At 42.9% G+C, this 22,515-nt stretch overlaps 1 protein-coding gene across 1 annotated transcript; it reads right to left on the bottom strand.

Annotated features, from left to right (window-relative positions):
• Window positions 1-3,396: 3,396 nt before the first annotated feature.
• On the bottom strand, window positions 3,397-3,997 carry KCNE1 (potassium voltage-gated channel subfamily E regulatory subunit 1). The gene has a single exon (XM_018555159.1). The coding sequence runs from the start codon at window positions 3,952-3,954 to the stop codon at window positions 3,589-3,591; it is 366 nt and encodes a 121-aa protein (XP_018410661.1). The 5' UTR covers window positions 3,955-3,997; the 3' UTR covers window positions 3,397-3,588.
• Between the last annotated feature and the right edge of the window lie 18,518 nt (window positions 3,998-22,515).

The following is a 22,515-nucleotide window of genomic DNA, read 5'->3' as shown; positions in this document are numbered from 1 at the left end:
AACTCTTTCCTCTTAGATTCATGAAGGAAAATAGCACTATCAGATATAGGTGAGCATGTGATTCACTCCTCTTCCTCCCAAGAGGCAGCTCTGGTGTTTGGTTATTGTCCACTCACTCAGTGTTTTCACATTGGGGTAGAAAATCCTCAGCCCTCTGTAAGATAAAAGTCACATTTTAGGGCTGTTGGACAGTGATTGGAAATACTCCCCTATTCAGACCTCATAGACAGCGAAACCTAAAGTAAAGAACTGATGCAAGAAAGCAAAATTGTGAACTAACTTAAGGCAATAATTTGTGATGATGGCATGGTGTTTTATTTAGTATTTTATTTAGGTGAGTAGATTACATTTTCACAGCTTTACATTTCATCTTTTTCAGCTTATATAGTACAAGTTTACAACTGATCCTTTAGAATGGCCAGTTTTTAGCATATAGTTATGAAAGGTGTGTTACAATAAACCATGTTCTATAAGATGATGTCCAATGTTCACCATGACCACCAATCACCGCAGCTCCACCACATTCTGTGTGGTGTACTTTTAGCCCACAGTAAAATGTGGGGCCGTTGCTTGGATTTTGCCTTCAAGACCATAAGTGCCCAGTTCTCCACTGGATGGAGGATGGTGAGTATGTGAAGCTGGGGAGGAGTAAGTTAAGTAAGTTTGTGGCCTTCATCAGCAAAGCGCAGGGTCAATGTAGATGAGCTTAAATGCAAATTTTAACAGGGTTATTCACAATATGGTGACGAGTTTGGAGAAGACAGGAGGAGGGAACAATCTAGGACAACATAGCTGATTTGGAACAATTCTTCAATTCAGCTCACTTTCAAGTTCAGCTATGTTGTCCTAGATGGTTCACTTCTCCAAACTCTTCACCCTTTTGTGAATAACCCTGTAGATGTTTAACTGAAGAGAAGCATCAACCTCTAAGCCCCTTCTGGTAGTATTTTCTTCCCAGGTGGTCCAAGACGCACCCACACATTTAATGCTAGCATGATTACCAGGTGCAAGTGATGAAAACATGCATTGAAGACTCTCAATAGGCAGCCAATGTCCACAAAGTTTAAATGTCAAGTTTTCATTTTTGGAATGTATGCTACTTTTAAAGACAATCTGTCACTTTGCCTGTTCAGAGAAAAGTGACAAAAAACATGTTCTGTAATAGAATGTCCAATGCTCACCATGTCTTTTAGTCCACAAGAAACTGTTCCTATCATGAAAAGGACAGTTGCTTTTGTTGTGCCTTCAAGGTCATAAGTTCCCGGTACTCTGTTGCATAGAGAATGATGAGTATATGATGCCAGGGAGGAGTAAGTTAAAGTGACACTAAACACCTTAAAAATGCATTCAAGTACCTTAACTATTAACAACAATGTATCTTATTTGTGTATCATTCGGCTGTAGATCCTCAAATCATCTCTGAATTGGTGCTGACACTGTTGTTCCTTCTGGAGGGGGGACTACTTTTGTTCCCCATGGTCCCTTTGTGTGTTGTTAAGTAGCCACTGCTCCAAGATAACTTCTATGATGGACTACAATCTCACGTTTAGTTTATTAATTTGTATTGAGGTTGTAGTCCATCATGGAAGTAATCTTGGAGTGGTGGCTACTTTACAACACACACAGGGACCATGGGGAACAAAAGTACTCACCCTCCAGAAGGGAGAACAGTTTCAGCTGAGTGATACACAAATAAGATACATTTTAGTTAAAAGTTAAGGTACTTGAAGGGATTTTTTCCGATTTAAAAGGTTATTAAACCCTTGGCGTCATATACAGTATCTACAGCTAGCAAGTAGTAGATATATGCAAAAACATAAAAACAAAATAAAAAAAACTTTTCAAACAGGTTAAAACTTACTTGTGTCTTCACAGCGCGCTCTCGTCCGAACATCTGAACAGTCTTGGGCGGCCGCAAAGGATCTTGGGCCGGGGCGCATGCGCAGTTCAGATCTTCAGCCGGGAGACGAGGAGAGACACAAGGTAAGTCTATGGAGCAGCGTGCACCCGCACAGACTCCGTGGGACAGGAAGCGCCAGGAAGAGAGAGGAGTCAGCGCTTGATCGGAGACCCGCACCAGCACTGGAAGGACTCCTGAAAACTACAGGAAAGAAGATGATCAGATCAAGAGGCATCATTTAAGGTAAGTCCTTACACTAAAATGGGGGAAAAACATTTTATGCTTTAATGTCACTTTAACTTCTGAGTTTAGTGTCACTTTAATAAGCCTGTTGCTTTGACCTTCACGAGCAAAGCGCAGGATCAATTTGGGTGAGCTTCTATGCAAATTTTAGATTTTTAGTATGTAAAAGCATCAACTTCTGGTAATATTTTTTCCAAGGTAATCCAAGACTGAGAAACATCCACACATTCAATTCTATCATGGTTACCATCTGCAGACAATGAAAATAGATATTGAAGATTCTCAATAGATAGGCAATGTCCACTAAGTTTAAATGCAAATTTTTCATTTTTGGAGTGTAGCTGCTTTTAAATACAATCTATCACTATGCCTGTGAGGAGCAAAATTACAAATTCTCTTGATAGGGTATCCCCCCACCTACTGATACTGATCCTACCCATGCACCCCATTGCCAGTAGCAGTGCGTCTAATCTAATCACTGTGTAAGCTCCTTGTTGGGGAGAACACAGGGATAATGACCTGCTCCCCTCCTCCATGTTACATTGTTCGGGTGTTATGATTGGCTGCTCAGTCCTGACTCTTTATCCTAAGAGAAAGGGGAGAAAGTCACAGGCTCCCCATATCCAGAAATAGCGGGTATTTCTCAAAGGTCCTATGGATGAACACAGTGTCGGGGCAGCGAGACAAAGCTAATAATATGTGGGTAGTGGGTGCCTTAACAAGAGAACAGATTATCTTCAAGATTTCACTTTTTTTTTCCCAGTATGACACATTGTAATGATTATGGAAACCGGAACATCGAGCATACACCAGGGGCACCCACAATTTTTCGTCTGGAGATCTACTTTTCAAGTGACGAGCTCAATGAGATCTACCAACAAAAAAACACCTCCATTCAGGGGCGGGAGGGGGCGTGGCAGTGCATTGAAGTGAACCGGCTCTCTCTCCTCGCGCTCTCTCCTCTCTTTCTCCCGTTTCTATATGCTGTCTCTTCTCTCTCTCTGCTGTCTCTTCTCTCACTTTCTCTGCAGTCTCTCTCCTGTCTGTCTTTTCTTACCTCCACTGCAGCAGCTTCCCAAGTCTCCTCTCCTCTCTCCTTCCCGTCTGCGGCGTCTGACACATTCAGCCGCACGAGCACTGCGGGCGGACAGGACACAGGTCAGTGAGCCGATCGGAATCTACCAGTTTTCGCTTTGCGATCTACCTAATGGGCACCCCTGGCATACACAGTATTCCAAGGCTGTTGCCCAATCAGATGAAGTTAAAATATTTCCAATAATCAGAATACATATAATTATTAAGCAGATTATCATTTTAACAGCAAAGTTTCCAAAATCCAGTTTTGCTTCAGAGTTTTAGTTCTATTTCTCCTCCATCAGATTCCTCCTGGGACCCCAGATTTCCAAGGTGGTCCAGTGTGGCTGGAAAGAGCAGCGGGTCCAGGATCAGTCTGTGCACACTGTCGGTATTGTATTGTGTGGCTGCTCCACAGCGAACTTGTTCTCCACTAGGTAGCAAGACGATGTGGGGACGCTGAGTTGCGGGGCTGTGGCGATTGAGGCCTTCTTCCAGTCTTTGGCGATGTACGTGTGGTAAGGATCGCTGGAGTGTTCCCGTTTTTTGGAGCGGATGTAGCTTATCATGATTCCAAACGTAAAGAATCCAAAAAATCCCAGGAGTAGAAGAATGTACAGCACTTCCATTTGGTCGGGTTGTTTGCCATGGCCTAGAGTGGCATTGACAGGACTGCTTCCATAGTTTATCAACATTGAGATCGACGAGTTGACATGCGTTGTGCCTTCACTGGCCATCTTCCTGGTCGTCAGCCAGTCAGTCAGTCCCTCTGTTCTGTCTCCTGTAACAGAAATGACTCTGTTAGCCTCTATTAGTCTCCTCCTGTCTACACGCACCCTCTGCAGCACGGGTAAGCAACCTTGTCACTCCAACTGTGCTGTAATTACAAATCCCATTATGCTTGTGCTTCTGGGATTCATGCCTGTGGCTGTCAGTCTTGCAATGCCTCATGGGGCTTGTAGTTCCACAACAGCTGAAGTGCCAAGGTTGCCTACCTTTGCTCTACAGGGTTGGCTGCTCTGGATGGCTTTGAAAACCTAAAAGATATTCTAAAGCTGGCCATACACAAACAGGTTTTTCTATCCATGCTAAAGAACCTGGCTAGGGAAATCCTCACTGCTGGGGAATTGTATTCTGACAACCATTCTGACTGATCGGCTGCAGTCACTGTTCGGGGACAATTGTTGTCCCATCTCGACAGGGCCACCCATTGGTAGACATTTCACAGATTCCTGCAAATCAGGGGTAGCCAAGCTGTGACCCTACCAGCTGTTGTGGAACTACAAGTCACATGATGCATTGCATGACTCTGACAGCCATACATATGACTCCCAGAGACAGGTGCATGATGGGATTTGCAGTTTCACCCCAGCTGGAGGGCCAACGTTTGCCTACCCTTGCTGTATAACACCCAAAAACAGTGAGGGCAATTGATCAAAAATGGAGCAGACAAAATCTGGAGCAGCTGTGCATGGCAACTAATCAGCTTCTCTGTCTCATTTACAAATACTAACTGAACAAACTGAAGAGAGAAGCTTATTGGTTGCCATGGGAAACTGCTCCAGATTCTGCCTTCTCCAGTTTTGATAAATGTTCCCGTGTATGGCTAGCTTAACCCTCCCCCACTCCAAAACTGCAAAGAAAGTATTTGTATTACTTACAGCTTCCCTGCTGTCCATGGCTATTCAAAAGAAAAGATATTACCTTGTAAAAGCAGCAGTGACATCATCACTGTGCTGTACATAACATATGCAGAGAGCAGAGTTGTGGGAGGGACCAGGCAGGCCCCCCCCACTACAGAAAATTACAGGAAGGGGCGGATACAAGACCAGTCATCCTGCACAAGGACAGAACAGCAGTGACTGGTCTGTATTGCAGGAAGTTTTACACTGGGTTCCTTTACAGATCTGGGAGAAATACACAGAGCACACCAAGATTCAAGCAAGTATACACTTGGCTCTTGTATTTAGATGATATTTTCTGATTCTAGACTTCAGCTTTAAGGAACACAATATCCTGTCTGATAAGCAGGCCCGGATTTCCCACAAGGCCAACCACCAAGGCCCGTCCTTGGGGCAGCAGAGAGTGGAGGGGCAGCAGGGGTGTGGCATTCCTATCTCCCGACGCCCGGGACATGCAGCGCTGGGCAGGCTGATGATAAGATGAACAGTAGCAACTATTCCGGAGATTCCCTGTAAATTGCTTCCCTTTCAGGCAATATATCTATACTCCTATAATAGACTGCAGACAGCTAGAAGATCAGGTGAATAAAATGTTTCTTAATAACCTTTGTTCATAAGGCAGGAGAACACTTCCCCTTGTAGGAAATCTTAAACGCATTGCATAGGTGCCATACAAACGCCTGGCTGTTCACGGTGTGGCAACAATAACAAATGACCCTTTCATTGGAACTTTAGTCATTATTCTTTCATAATGAAAACACAGTGCCCCAATTCAGTCTGTTTGCCCCCCTACTCGCCCTTGCAACACAGTCTGTCTTATGGCCAAGGTCACTGTGTACCTTTGGCAGTACTGAGATATGAGCAAGAAACAAAGTCTTGGGAATTTCGGAGGAGTGAGTATGCTAACATACTAAAGGAGGGACACCGGTAAAGAAAGTATTTTGCAAACCAATATAACAGCCTCTGCTTATATATGGGGAATAAAGTGCCTGCGTGCAAGTGTATGAAAGCAGCAGACAGTGCCTTCATCTTCATCTGCTTTTTCTCAGAAAGGATGGAGCCATCTTTGTTCAGATGATATTAAAGCAGAACTCCAGGGAAAAGTATTATAAACCCTTGGAGTGGGTCTACCCAGGGCCGGATTTACCCTCTCACCTGCCCCAATGCCAGGTTCCTCAATGTGCCCCCCTGTATGCAGGCTGCATGCAAGTGATCTCGGCGACAAAACAAGCGGCGGCTTTCCCACTGTAGATTTAGCCCTGCTTGCCCAAAGCAGGGCTAAATGTAGAAAACAACTACCTGCCCGGTGCCCGGAACTGCATGTCCCGGGAGTCGGGATATAGGAATTCCACACCCCTGCTGCCCCTCTACTCCCTGCTGCCCAAGGCCGGGCCTCGGTTGGCCTTGTGGGAAATCCGGCCCTGGGGCTACCCACTTACCTGCTGCAGAACCCACCGGATTTGATATATGCAGAGAAGGACCTCAGTGTTGTGTAAGGCTGCCCTAAATACTTGTCCGCATCAGGAAGCCAGCGGTTCCTGTAGGTATGGCTGGTCTTGGAGCAGGAGGGTGTATTTTGTGCAGAATGCACCCTCCTTACTGTTACCGGTGTTGTATCTTAACACAACACCGGGAATTAGGCAGAGTAGGTACCTGCACAGTGCTCCTCTATGGTGGTATGTACCTACTCTGCCTAATGGTAAATCTGACCCTGGGCGGGGCCAGCTTAGCATGCTGTACACCGCCTGCAGCATGAATGAGGCCTAACAATGTGGTTGGCCTTAGGCATGTTGTCAACACTTGTGGGGAAGATCATTGAAGGGGACAACATCCATGAGGGGGAGGTAGACTGCAGAAGAAGGCCAAGGGAGCTATCTCACACCACGCTACACTCCTTCATACCTATGCAGTGACCTACTAAACTTCGGCCATGATACAAATACAATATTTGTATTGTTGTGTTCATGCGTTCAATGTAAATCTGGCATTTGTACACTCCAAATTTCATCCTGAATGTTCCAAAAACATTAAATACTTAAAGGCCGATTTGTAAATCTTCCTCCGAGCCATAAGCTGGTCAAATGCCATTTGCATAGTCTTCCAGCCACTTGATGGAGCCGAGGAGCATAGGAAATAGAAAAAGCTTTACCCAGAGTTCTGCTTTAACAAACTTCCTAACCTTTCTAGTCTATCCAGAACCGCAAAAAAAAGGTTTCACTATAGACCCCCATAGTATGTTGATACATTCTGAGAATTTAATATGGGAGAGGGGTAGTCTAGCCTATATTTTACCTGCTCCTTGGCTTTCTCTCACTCCTGTGCTTCTGGGAACTTCTTTAGTTTTCCTTCGAACCCATTACCCTTTAAACAGAAACATAATTATAGCTTAGATAAAAGCACCAACGCCCTATGATTTACATCGAAAGGACAACACATGGGGCTACATTACACTATTACCATTCATTACAATGAAAAGATATGAGAAATGTTTTGTACATTACAGTTTCCTGTATTTTTATCAGAAACCGTAGGCAGAAAAATCTGTTTGCTTTGGAACCTACAGATGCATATTTGCTTGTGTGTACTTTACTTGCGGCATGGACTCTGTCCATACTGGGCAAAGTGACAGGTTCCCTTTACTGTGCTGCTGACTTGCTGGCCACATGAAAAACATTGACTCCTCTTGCCCATGTGTGACAGAGCTCAAGTCTCATGATTGGTCAATGGAGCATTATATCAACTTAATTTGTTTATTTCTGATGAGTTGATTACCCAATCAAGCTGGTTTCCACATGATCACTGGATGAGTTACCTCCATGAGATCTCTGACCCCGTGCTGATTATGTTGATTGGAGCAAAATTCAGCATATTTATTCCCAGAGAATGTTTGTACAAGTCATTCTAAATTGGGAAAGCTGGTCGGATGACCAGCGAAATGTTGTCAAGAAAAATACAGGAAGTCCAGTTGCCTTGATTTCTGTTTTACAGAGATACCATGACCTGGATGAATGAGAACCTTCACAGACACACTAGATGACTATTTGTGGTACCTGGCAATTGGCTAAGATTTGATTTTTGCATGTTGATTGCTATAGTTTTCCTTTAAGTTGTTACCCATACCCAGGGGCGTCCGGAGGCCGGGGTGTCACCTTGAGCGGGTACCGGGTGATACCCCGCCGTGATGTCATCGCGCATGCAGGTATCGTCACCATGCTCGGCCATCCTGGTGATGGACCCCGGCAGAGAGAGGAGGGGACGTTCACCCGGTGGGATAGTGTATGCCGCCGGGTCCCCTCCTCTCTCTTACAACTGTCAGTCCATTTTGGTGTCACCCCTCCAATGGTGTCACCCCCTGCCCGTACCCACCAATTAGATTTCTAGTGTTGTATATGTTTGTATGTAAAGGCCATACTTTTTTTTCTGTTTTGGCTAAAGTGGAGAAGGGTAGGCCCTCTGGCACATTTTAGGTGGTCTACGTCCCCTCTAAGGAGATTTGCCCTCTCTGTTTGACCACTGATGACCACTGGAATTGGAAATCCTAAATTGTCATGAGAGTAAGGGGGGGATCTTCCAATGGTTACCTCTATGGGAAGATCCCCCTCTTACTCTCATAACAATTAAGGATCTGATGACAACTGTCTAATGTGGGATTTGCCCTCCCTTTGGGGAGATATCATCTCTTCCTGTTGCGCCTCCAGGACAGGAAGTGAAGGGAAATCCCTCCAGTTGGACACAGACATCAAAGAATAACCCAATTTGGGCTTCTACCCTTGCCTACTCTATCCAAAGCTAAAAGAAAATATTTTTGCAATACATAGACTTAAAAAGGAACGTATACTTATACATTTTTGCACCCAAGATTCACACATTTTCCAATTGGATCCAATTAAAAATGTGTAAAAGTTGTGTGAATCTTGGGTGAAAACCTTTATTAATAGATTCATGTTTTCTATGTTTATTTAGAATTGAAAAATAAAATGTAACTTTTTTCATTTTTAGACAGGGAATAATAAAGAGGAACCTGTTTAGGAGGGGTATAACCTGTTTAGGAGGGACAGAGGTGGGAGAAGAGGGGGGGGTGTTTGCATTTACGTAAAAAATAATCTATATGTGCATATAAGGGACGATATCACGTCAAATAATGGGGAAGACGTGGAAACTCTATGGCTGGAGCTAGATATGACGGACGCTAGCCGTAAACTTCTCGTGGGTATTTGCTATAAACCTCCAAATATAGGGGAAGAGGGAGAAGTCAATCTTCACTCACAGATAGGAATAGCTGGGAGAGAGGGCAATGTAGTCGTGATGGGTGACTTCAATTACCCAGACATAAATTGGGCCAATGGAACTTCGGGTTCGGCTCCATATCTTCAAAAGCTACCTTTAGAAATGTTTAGTAATGACAATCTAAAAACAGATTCTTTATACATAATTGACGTTTGTTTTTGTTTTTTTCATACCTTATTTTTCTTCTCCTCCCCATTCTTCTCACAGCAGCCATTTTTACTAAGGGCTGATTACTAGATCCCACTTTACTTCCTGTAACTCTGGTACCTGTGACTAGGACATGTGATCATGCACATCGTCTCAGGGGAGGAAAATGCCTTTCTCCGAGAACTCCTGAGATTACAGATGACATTTCCCAGCAATGCTCTGCTGATGTAACCTTCCCAGCATGGGAACACTTGGGCACAGGCCACATCACTAATGACCAAGAGAACCAGGAAGTGGGAAAAAAGAAGTTGTAAGTAAAATAAAAATATGTTTGTTTGGCTAATGCATGCAAGATGATTTCATATCTTACATGCATTAGCATTACATTCATTTAATTTAATTACATGTATTATGCAGAGCTGTAGGTGTATGTGATTTTTAGTCAAAGGTCCACTTTAAAGCAAACTCCAGGAATTGCTATAATTAACCCTTGCAGTGGGGCTACCCCCGCACTGCAAGGGTTAAGTGCTCGTTTGTGTCTAGGTGCTAAAATAACAAACATATACTCACCCAAAGTTCGAGCTGGCCGGCTGTCACGGACTCCCTCCAGCCTGTCCCCTCCTTCTCCGCACATTGTAATCTTCCTCAGTGTCCTCTACTCTATGCACAGTGTATAGACGTGATTATTTACGAGCAGTTAACCCTTGCAGTGCAGGGGTAGCCCCACTGCAAGGGTTAATAAAAAACAATTCTTGGAGTTTTGCTTTAAATATAACAGATTAAGCTCTGAGTGTTGCATTTTTTCCAGGCTGACATTGGCAGCTCTGTTGACAAAGCCTGTTGTTTACAGAGCTCAATAACTAAAGCTCAATTGTCTACAGACAGCTGAATAATTTTAGAGGCGTGCCCCCTTTACCCCTCTTCTATCTCCCAGCCCGCTCTGTTCATACCAGCTTTATGGAGATCCAACTAGAGGCAGTCTAAAAGCAAACAGCTTTTGCTGTTCTCTTTCTTTAGAAAACTGGAAATGCTCTATGATACTAGTGTCATTAAATGTTTATTGCATAAGATATATTAACCCTTGCAGTGCAGGAACGGGGTCATTGCAAGGGTGTTCCTGGAGTTCAGCTTTAAATATATAAAAAAAAGTGCTGACTTTCTATCTTCAGTTCTCGGTTCCATTGTGTGTATAATTGTAGAACAATGTGTTTTAATCTTCCTGGCAGTCGCATCTCACCGAAAGCTAATAAACATGAGACAGACAAAAGTATTCCTTTGTCAGCTTATGAGGAAATATAGAGAGTTCACAATGTCCTCGGCTTTGCTGTCACTCACACCTGACACTCACCTGTTGTTGTAAAATAAACCAATAATTATCCTCTGAAGGGTAATCGCGCATATTATGAAGTGCTTACACCGGAACATAAAAGACAGTGTAACCAAATCCTTGTTCTCTGCCACGAACTAGAGATTGTTATAAAATTATTTCTGGTGATTGAGCTCTCCGACAAGACGTATTAAAGAAGGATTCCACCTTCATCAAAAATAAAATGATAACTTCTAATGTGTGGTAGATTGTTGGTCATCATCCACTTTACATTTTTCTAAGCAGATGGCAACTCTACGGGACCTGGGGCAGGCTGCTGCCAGCTGATTAGCAAAGGTCAAGTAAGTCTTTAAGTGTATTTACACTTTTGCAGTCAAATTGGGATAACGCCTACTTTATATTTGCTACATGTATTATATTTGTTACAGATTTTATATTTGTCACATATTTTATATTTCTACTATATTTTATATTTGTTACATGTTTTATATTTCTAATATATTTTATATTCGTTACATGTTTTATATTTCCCAGATAGCAAGGATAACTTGCCACAATCTTGTGGCAGGGTTAAATTGTCATTCTTGTTAACTTGCTGCACACATTCCTGGTAAGTTGTAGACTTGAAGAACACTCGCAGCACAAGTTCTAGTTGATACTTTTTGAATTTGTAGCAAATGTGCTTGGCGGGTCTACAGTAAGAGTCCTGCAGGTCTCAGTAAGAGCTCTGCAAGTGTACAGCACTTTTGCAAAGCACGTTGATCTGGAGACTTGCAATGCAGACTTGCAATTGTGAAGCTTGGCAAGTCTGCAATAGTTTAGCAATTCATTTTCAAAGTTGCAGCTCAATTGCTTGCTATTTGGGTTGTTATATATTTTATATTTCTAATATATTTTATATTTGTCACACGTTTTATATTTGTTACATGTTCTCATTTGCATGGCATAACTTTAGAGAGACCTTCAACAAATAAACATCTAAAAGGTAGGATTTTTACATTTGAAAAACGTTAAAAAACCTACACTGCAAGAGTTAAATGCTTATTTCTGAACATAATGTCACATACATAAAAAAAGGGGGGGTGTAGCACAGTGGTAGAGTGTGCACTTTGCATGTGTGAGGCCCCAGGTTCAATCCCCGACATCTCCATAGCTCTCTTCAACAATTTGGTTATATTGGAACTGTTGCTTTGTGTATGTGACATCATGTTCAGTCAATAAAGGAGATTGACTGTTATCTACAAACGGAGTGCGAGTGACTTTATGGTATTTTGCATTTGATGTACGGAGGCATTCGCTGTCACTTTCGGCACCCCCCAGTTTTTGTTTGCGCTTTGTCCGGTCAGGAGTGCGATGGGATCTACTACATCCACAAACACACAGCACGGCAAACAGCTCCCCTTCTCCCCGATCCCTGCTCCTTCGCTAAGCAAGTAGATAGAAAGCTGCTGGAGACTGCTATGTCCGTTGTGATCTTGTACTGAACAGGAAGTTCAGGGAAGTGGAGCTGAGAGAGTTGGAGCTGTTCAGAAACATGATGCGTGTAAGTGTTTGTGCAAAAATTTAATGAACTACTTTTCTGGTTTCTGGGCAATGTATATCGGGTTGATCTGCATTCATTATTGAAAAAAAAATGCAATGTCCTTCAGTGTCCTCACGTCTAATGCAAGTTTTGGACCTCCATAAGAGGTCATGACATCAGCACTCCTTAGACCGCCAGAGCCCGGCGATTAGAGGCTGTGGGGACTGGTCTAGCAGCAAGGAGGGACTGAGGATCAGGTGAGTAATACAGCTTTATTTGAGCTCCCTAGACAAAACGAGCAAGTAACCCTTAAAGTGTGACGGTAGCCCCACACTCACGCTGGCAGTGCCCAGTAGCAGTCTCAGGGCTATAGGAGGTCTACACAAGGGAAGCACATAATAGGAACAAGAATAGGCACATAACATGAATAAAATACATTAATAAGGTTATTCACTAAAGGATGAAGAGTCTGGAGAAGGCAGGAGAAGAGAACAATCTAGGACAACATAGCTGAATGGAAAGTGAGCTGAATTGGAGAATATTTCCAAATCAGCTATGTTGTCCTAGATTGTTCACTTCTCCTGCCTTCTCCAAACTCTTCACCCTTTTGTGAATAACCCTGTAAATGCACATATAATGATATGGGAATATTTTTGCTGAAATGAAGGATCTTGCCACAGGTTCTCTTTATGGTGAGCTGCCAGCCCATTCGAAGTGAATAATTTTCCATGAACTCGATCCATTGATGGTTCGACTTGCACCCCATTCCTGCTGAATCGGTCCAAGTTCAATCCAAGGGTGGCCCTGTTTAGCATGGATGGAGGAATCTTTTGATTTTCATCTCCATGTGTATGGCTAACCTTAATGCATGTGCTTTAATGTGTTGCATAGTATGAATGGTTAGGGATAGGTTACAGGTACCATGGGCAGAACTAACACCACTGAAAAAGAATATACAGAAGTGTTTAGGAATGAAGCAATAGATTTGGCTCCAGTATCTCGCAGTCCTGGAAGAGATGGTCTCCACTCTATGGGGATTGCAGTGCAAAGAATTGGCAGTGCAAGCAAAGCGTTAAAGTGCAACTGAAGCCAAAGGTTTTTTTAAATTTTGGATAGAGTGGAGAGGAATTAGAACCCCGGTCAGGTTTTATTGCTGTCCGTGTGCCCTTAGGGAGATTCATCCTCTCTATTTGTCCTGGTGACCATTATCACTGAAAGTGAAAGAAAATCCCAAACAGGAATAGATGCAACATCTTCCAATGGGGACACTAGTTCTGGGGACCACCAGGGATTTCCCTCACGTTGAAGGGATTTCCTCTCATTTCCTGTTGTGGCTTTCCCCTGTGTGACCCAGATTGCAAAAAAAAATAGCTGACAGGGGTTATAACACTCATTGAGTCTATCCAAAACTAAAAAAAAATAAAAGTTTTAGCTTCAGTTCTATTTGAGTTCACATAAGAGCAGGTTCATGTTAGGATCATGGGTGGTGTGAGTAGAAATGTGAAATTATAGGTGACACCTTTTGTTGGCTAACTGAATATATTTTGTCACAAGAGCATTTAGGGATACTCATTTCTCCTTGATGTCACCATGCCTGAGGCAACTGAGTATTCTTGAATGAAAGCTTGTACTACAAAATATACGTACAGGTATCACCCATGTTCTTACTTTCATGCCACTACAGTATCTGTGACCAGGGCTGTCCCTATACTATTCGCCACCTGAGGCCGGAGGGTAGCGCTGTCATTGAATGGTTGTTCCGAGAAAGGGGGGAATTTTTAGGGGCTGTAAGTGAATGGTCTTCTGAGGGTCTGTCTGGTGTCCCCCCAGTTCTTTGACATCACTGGTTGATAGGAGCTCAGTGGGATGCCAGCCAGGGCATCCCGCTCAACTCCTGGCAACCGATGATGTCAATGAGCTGGCGGGAATCCACGCCGAGTGTCACAGGGTGCTAAGAGCTCATGTTGGGGAGATTCACCCTTTCTATTTGTCTAGGTGACAACTGTCACCAAAGTCCATATATGAAGCTGTAGAAATGGAAGGGAGCCCTCCGCACACCTTACAGCAGTCCCGGCCAATTTAGGATGATGGTGCTCGAAGTGACCAAATCACGGATGGCACCGTGCAAACACAAAGCAAAAAGGTAAAAAGTCACCAGCACTCGATTTTTTTGAAAGTAAATATGTCCCTTTATTGGACAAAAGACGTCATAGGGGAGCCGACGTTTCGGGGCCACACAGGGTCCCTTCTTCAAGGCAGAAAATTTGCAAAATAGACGTATTTTGCAAATTTGGAGTGCCGGTGTCTCAGATTTAGAATTTGTTCACGTTGCTCTTTTCCTAATATGCAAACAAATGAATTGAGGTGATCCAGTATTACCTTTTTGCATATATGAAGCTGCACTCCTGGTGGTCCAGACCCTCAAACAAATTGGTGCTGAAAGTGATAGCGATGCATGGTGACGTGCTAAGACCAGATGGGAAAATCCATAAACACTGGCACTCCAAAGAAATGCATATTGCAGATTTAAATGAAAGATGGCGTCCTGCTATAAGTATCCCGACGTTTTGGCTGTCACCTCAAGGTGTCACTATGTCAGACGAAGCCCCCAAAATACTTTTATCTTGTGTGACACTGTCTGTCTTCACAATGAATCTGTCATGTCCCAGAAAGTGCCCCTAACTTTGAGGAGCGAAATATTCAAACTGTCAGGTTTACTGAAGAGGCAGCGAAAAGATCAGTAATGTGTGCTACACAAAGTAACCCCACAGCATCCAATGTTATGGTCGAATAGTAAAAAATGATTTCTGATTGGCTGCTCAGAGTTACTGAACTTTGCTCTTTGCCTTTCTGAATATGTGTCAGATTTAGAATTTGGATAGTCCATGGTCCCATCGCACTCCTGACCGCGTGAATCCCTTCAAGAATTGGGTGCTGTGGTAGTCAACGGGTGGCAGCCGTAACAACCGTGAGCTAAAGCAGAGACACCGGCACTCCAAATTTGCAAAATACGTCTATTTATTGACGTGCATCGTGGTGCATTTGTGACCCCGAAATGTTCGTTGTTTTTTACCACGATGCACGTCAATAAATAGACGTATTTTGCACATTTGGAGTGCCGGTGTCTCAGATTTCGAATTTGTTCACGTTGCTCTTTTCCTAATATGCAAACAAATGAATTGAGGTGATCCAGTATAATTCCCATTGTACTCCAAAGGTGAAGGTGAAGCTGAGCACACAGCTTACAATCTAATTCTACAATGCCCTTCAGATTTACCAACAACCATTTATATTGTGAGTCTTTGATCTGTTCTAGATAGTTGTTGGCATATCTAAAGGAGATAAACAGATTGCAATGTATGTGGCCAGCTTAAGTGAATGATTAACCATTTTTCTTAAACTTATAATAGGGATTGTATCCAAATCTGAACAATCCAAAAAACTAAAAGCATGCTTAAATCTGATTGCACAACCTAGTAAGCTGACCATACACAGTGAGTTTTTTCTCATTCAGCCCCACTTCTTTAGCATGGATGGAGGAATCCCACCAATCCCCCACTGGGCTATTAAATTCTGACAGCGGCGGGTGTGCTACTGTCAGAATACCCAAATAGTGACCGCAGCTGATTACAGTCACCATTCAACCTGAGAATTTTTCAGACAGGCTCCTTTGATTGAAAAAACGACTTTCCCCAAATGGAGGGTTTCCAACTGGGCCACACACTGGTCGAATTTCGGTAGAGGCAGCCAAAATTCAACCAGTGTATGACCAACTTAAAGTGACATTAAAGTATAATTTTTTTCCCCTCCCCCAATGTTAGTGTCAGCACTTACCTTAAATGATGTTTCTTGATCCAATCTTCTTCTACTTTCCTGCCATTTTCAGCTGTCCCTACATCTCTGCTGCGGGTCTCTGATCCAGCGCTGACTCCTCTCTGCTTGCTTGCAATTCCTGACCCTCGGTGTCTGCATGCGGGTACACGCTGCTCCATAGACTTACCTTGTGTCTCTCCTCGTCTCCCGGGCGAAAATCTGAACTGCGCATGCGCCTGCCCCAAGATCCTCTGTGGTCTCCCGAGATTTGTCAGATTTTCGGACAGGAGCGCGCGCGAAGACACAGGTAAGTTTAAACCTTTTTAAAGCGTTTTTGTTTTTTTTTTAAAGTTTTTGCATATATCTCCTGCTTGCTAGCAGAAGATATATGCAAAAACACCGGAGGGTTTAATAACTGTTTAAGTTTAAAATAAATTGTAGCGAACTCTGCAAGTGTATGTCTTACATTAGATCTAATGTATTCATAAAAATTGGATACATTTGGATAAGCTGGAAACATTTTCCTTACATCAGATGGTAAAGCTAGCACACACAGTGCAATCTCTTCTTTCCATTTCCTTACATTTCAATTGTAGGATAGCTATGTACCATTCAACCTATACGTGGTAGATTGTACAATCGGACTGCAATGTGTACAGCCGGGTTAATAGTATACATGTTTTTTTCCGTTTAGGTTATTTTAATAAATAAATCAAAAGTCACTTACTCTTTGTTGAAATATTAGAAATGGTTTCTTACAAATCCTTGAACACCAACTCACACAGATACGTCCCTGCAGGCCGGCGTATTTCCAGCAGCCGTTGATAATCAGATTGTCAGCTCCTTTGAACACAGCAATATGCCTCCTGGTCTCTTAATGCATCCTTCCTTCTCCAGCGGTGCTCCAAGCCTGATCACTCACCATGGGATGAAAGTGTTTCAATTGTAGCCGGTGAGATGTTGGGAGTGAACATGTAAATGAACAGGCAGCCGATCACACCCAGAGCTCACACAATCAGACTGCGGGGACCTGAACAAGATACACTCCGCTGTTGTGTGCCTTTCCATAAAAAGTAAAACATGCCAGGGATGTGATGATTTACGCAATCCTATACTCTGTTGCTCTTTGTTCCTGTATTTCAGTTCCCCTGGAAATCAACAGTGAGATTTTACATGGGAGCAAAACAATGAATAGTATATAGAGAGGTAATTAGTTTTCATTACGCATTCCTGTAGGCTTTGTGCTTCCATGGTGAATGATCCAAGAAGACAGGATGTTAAAGTATCAACCAGAACATCTTTACGTTATTACCCTTAAAGAAGGTCCCCAGTTTTTGAAGTCCTGCTCCACTTAAAGCTGATTCTTTGGTATTGCTTGAGCGCCGGGAGTTTGAGTCACCTGCTGACTCTTTATATCTCTCTCTCTCTGAGGCTTCGGGGGTGAGACCTCCCTATGATGGACCACATCCTTCCCACACCCTGCCAACTTATCCCCCCCACTTACCTTTGGTGCTCTTCTAATGATCTTCTAATGTTATCCCCAGTTCTCGAAGGCCCATTCCACTCACAGCTGATACTTCGGTTTTGCTTAGGTGCTGTGGGCTTACATAGTTAGTCAGGTTGAAAAAAGACACGGGTCTATTGAGTTCCCCTGGAAATCAACAGTTAGATTTTACATGGGAGTTAAACATTGAATAGTACTGTATATAGAGAGCTAACGAGTTTTCATTACACATTCCTTTAGGTTTCGTGCTTCCATGGTGAATGATCCTAGGTGACTCTTACAGAATGTTACAGTATCAACCAGAACTTCCAGTTTTTGAGTTACCTGCTGGCTCTTTATGTCTTTCTCTCTGAGGGTTCGGTGGTGAGACCTCCTTATGGTGGTCCACAAATGCAGCCTTCCCACTAGGAGTTAAAGAGGAACGTCACCCTGCCAAATCCCCCCCTTTACCTTTGGTGTTCTTCTAATGCTGTAATTACATAAGTACAACCCCAGTGAATCCAGCGTTGTCTTCTCTAGCCCTGCTGTCCTTCCACAGGTCCAGTCCCGGGCCGACATCATGCTTGTTGACATCAGGGGGAGCCGGCTTTTTCTTTCTGGTTCTTTAGACACAGCTCCCACCCCCAGTGAAGCCAGAGATCTGGCATCAGTCTGTTTACATATTCTTCTATGAATGGAGGATAGCAATGCCTACTGGGATATCCTATAGAGAATCTGTAATTCAGGTGTTGGTAGTCAACTTTCTTTAAGCAATTGCTTAATTTCCTCCCTCGTTGGAATGCTTCTTGGTTCATGATTGCCAGCTTCCTTTCTAGAAGGGACTGTCTCCTCCAGGACATCTTTTCATCCCTCCTGTTCTGTATTCTCTGTTTGCGGTTTTTCTCACTTCCTTTGGGGCACTTCACATATAAAGATCCTGATTGGCATAAAGTGTACATTTTGTCCTTGGTGCATTCCCTGGAAACACAGTAACAAAAATGTAATATATGGCAGCTTGCCAATGCAACTACCACATGAAAAGTAAGCTGCATTATAGTACATTTTGGTTTTTGAGGTTTGATAGGCTTTAATTTGCGCTCAGATTTGTTTTAAGAGCAGCTCCAATGTGTCCTGTCTGGTTGGCATCTTATTAAGAATCATTGACAGTGGACTCAGTGTATAGTGTCTTGGACTCAGGGCCGGCCTTAGGCCTTTAGGCGCCCTGTGAAGAAAGCTTTACAGCGCCCCTCAGTGGCCACACCCTTTAGTGGCCACACCCCCATAACCACACCCATTTCCCCCAATATCCGCCCCATTTAAAGACTCCTATTTTGTTAAGCCGCAAAGAAACATATTAAAAAGTGTGATAAAAATAAAACTTTTATTCAAAGGTATTAAACTTGTCGGCACAATAGAAGTATTCTTATCAAATAAAACCACAGAAGGTAAACAATAAATGTCAAACTAAAATAGTCTATAAAAATAAAGTGTCAGGATGTCATGCAGACCCCTTTTTTCAAGTAAGTGCATCTAGAAAAGTAAAAATAAAAAACAGAACACCAACCCTGGACTACATGTAAATGAATGAATTACTATATGTCCGAATATACGAGAAATGTATTCAGACACATAATAATAATTTGTTTGAGAATGTGTGGCGGCCATGTTGGCCACCGGCGTGTTCTGTAAATGTGTGCCACCATCTTGGAGGCAGGAAGCATGACGTTACATGATGCCATGCATGCGTGGCTTTAGGTGACCTCACACGCCGATATTTGCCCCACCATCTTGGTGTATACCTAGATATACACCAAGATGGCGGCCCCCAACACGCATAAAAATTTATTTTGTTTGATGAAACAAATGAAAACTTTTTTAGTTTTTGTTCATTTCTCATGGCCTGTATTCAGGTTACTCACTCTTGGTGGCAGAGCAGTTGATGTGGGCATTCATTGGGGTCCGGGTATGCCGCTGACAGCTGGCTTGCTGTGGATAGCGGTGAGAGGAGATCCCTCTCAGTCCTGAACAGTGAGTGGAAGTGCAGAGGGTTTAGGTGCTATGTTGTGCTCCAAGTTGACTGTATCAGTCTTATGTATCCAATTGGAACATCGTGCAAACCTCTAAAGTATTCATAACTGCCAGAGTAGTAGAATAACTGGGATTAAAATTCCTTGATTACTGCATAGATCATAGAGACATTGTTTCAGACCCAACAGTGACAGCCAACATATATAACAAACCTCTTTCAATGGTATATCTAACAGACCAAAAGGGACCCAATAGGAGAAGTTAATTGTTAGAGTTTACATACCCTTTAACCTCTCATGTGCCAATCCAGGAAAGCTGAATATTCCAAATGTTCCAATGTGATTTTTAGAAAGCATGTCAATTATCTCAAACCCAACAATATAGCCAACCACAGAGTGGCTCCTGCCCAATTTTATTAACCACAAAGCGTTTGTCAAACCTGTGTTCACAATGTGTTTACATAGAGTTTCATTAGATAAAATTAGAGAAGTAATTTATTAAAACACACAGAGATGCACCAAAGAAGCCTTGTAATTTCATGGGTATCATCACATATGCAAAAACAAACATCGAAAGTACTTTTCAAAGTGTGACGGGAAAAACACAGAACAAATGATGAGGCAGTAGTGAGTACATAGCCCTGGGCGTGTTTGCCTGGGTTCACATCTGTGCATTGCAAAACCACATTTTACACGGTGCTAAACTTGCTGTGCACTTTCCCCTACAAGTAAAGATAATCACACTGAGCCAGTCACATTAGTTTCTGTGCAGAGGAACTTACACTCTAATGCAGAGGGGCATCGGCTGTAGGGGACTACAATCCCAGCAATGAATTATACAATCCCAGCAATGCAGGACAGTATATGAATTGGACTCTGGACTTAGTAACGCACTGGACTCAGGACTTAGTAACGCACTGGTCTCAGGACTTAGTAACACATTGGACTCTGGACTTACTAACGCATTGCACTCAGGACTTAGTAACGCACTGGTCTCAGGACTTAGTAACACATTGGACTCTGGACTTAGTAACGCACTGGGCTCAGTACTTTGTAACGCACTGGGCTCAGTACTTTGTAACGCACTGGGATCAGGACTTAGTAAAGCTCTAGACCTAGTAATGCACTGGTTTCAGGACTTAGGAACATACTGGTCTCAGGACTTGGTAACACACCAGGACCGTGTGCAGTGTCTCACCAGGGCAGTGTGCGGTCTCACCAGGGCTGTGTCCGGCGTCTCAGGAGGCTGTGCGGAGTCTCGCAGGTGCAGGATGTGGGAAGAAGGAGGAGGAGGAGATGTGATGCGAGGTCCCCACAGGGCTGCCATGAGGTCCCCAGCAAGCGCGGGACCTTATAGCAGCTGAAAGTATTAAAAAATGTAAAGCACTGGTATTGGCTTTTCGTATACATTTTTATGAGTACTTGTGAAAATGCCCAGTACATGCACTGGTGCATTATATTTATTCCATGAGATGAAAGAGAGTGTTCTTAAGCACAAAAAGTATGACACATCTCCTGCCAGATTCCCAGGTACGTGGCCCATGAAATTTTTTTATTAAAAATCAAATGATTAACATTAAAAAATAATTGCTTAAATCTAAATGTTCTTTTTCACCTTTACTTTTCCTTTATACTGGCTTTAAAAAAAATTACAAATGCAATAACTTAAAGGTTGGATGAAAGGGTTTGTGTAGTAAAACACTATTGGTAATTAAGTTGTACATTTTTTTTAGGATACGGGTCTATAAATTAGATCAAAAAAAGGAACCAAGAGGGACAGAGGAATATGGTTTAAAAGAGGGACGTGTGACAGTTGGGAGCTATGCATACAGAGCAGAGAACAACCTTTAAATGTATCTTTCCCAATGTCTTCACTGTGAGGGGTGCAAATAATCACAGTGCAGTGTGCTGATTCAGAAATCAATACAGAATCAATTAATGTTATGAGAAATCATTGTTAGAAGTGTGACGTCGTCCATTCTCCTCTGCTAGAAGGAGCCTAAGGGTACACTTTCAGACAGGAGCGTTATTACTCTTGGTGGGAGTTCAGCTTTAATATCAGAGATGAAGCTGGAAATCACAGGGCCCCTATAACACATTTTTATTTGGCTCTCAGTAGTGACTTGTTTACACCACTAAACCAATGGTGGTTAAAGGAGAACTATGGGGTCAGGGCTTTTCCCCATAGTTCTCCTTAGGGTAACGGGAGGACACAAACTAGCGTCCTCCCGTCACCCTAAGCTCAGTATACCGCGAGCTACAGCGAACACCGGTATGTGTTTGCTCACTACCCGATCTACTGAGCCGACCTGTGACAGTCACATTGTCACAGGTCGACTAGAACTATGAGGTGAGTGAAAAGCACTCACCTCATAGTTCTCCTTTAACCTGCTTGATATAAACATCTTCAAATACAGCCCATGACACCACCAAATGCTGCAAATATTATTCAGAATATGTCATGTGTATGGGAGGGTAGCCCCACTGCAAGGGTTCATTTGTAATTTGCCTGGAGTTCTTTACATTCTCAATAAGTGACAATTACACTGCATTTCTGGCAAAAAATATGAGGAAACACACACATATAAAAATACATATGAAATAGCAGATTTCTCCTAAGTAAATAGAGTAAATTGAGATTTCCCGTTTCAGTGCACTTTTGCAGACACCAAAATCTGTAAACTGACAAAGAAAACAATTTCAACTAAATTACTCAACTTATCTCTGCTGATAACTGACTGCTGGGTTCAGGGCTCCATAATAGGTACCACAATAGTCCTTGGCCTGCAGGTTGAGCACTGTGGACCTAAACATTGTTGGTCATCAGGTGGCTAGTCTATAATGCAATCATTTTTATACCTTTATAACAGAGATGGGAAGCCTATAAATAACTCCTATTTAAACTCCCATAATACTGGTAGTCAGGGATGGGCAGCCTATAAGGAACCCCTACTTTACTCCCTTAACAATGGTGTTCAGAGATGGGCAGCCTATAAGGAACCCCTATTTT

The sequence above is a fragment of the Nanorana parkeri genome, unplaced genomic scaffold (assembly GCF_000935625.1).
Source record: "Nanorana parkeri isolate BGI_ZX_2015 unplaced genomic scaffold, ASM93562v1 scaffold186, whole genome shotgun sequence".
NCBI classification, from domain to species: domain Eukaryota; kingdom Metazoa; phylum Chordata; class Amphibia; order Anura; family Dicroglossidae; genus Nanorana; species Nanorana parkeri.
Note: the sequence above shows the minus strand (reverse complement) of the source record. Positions and strands in the feature narration are given on the sequence as shown.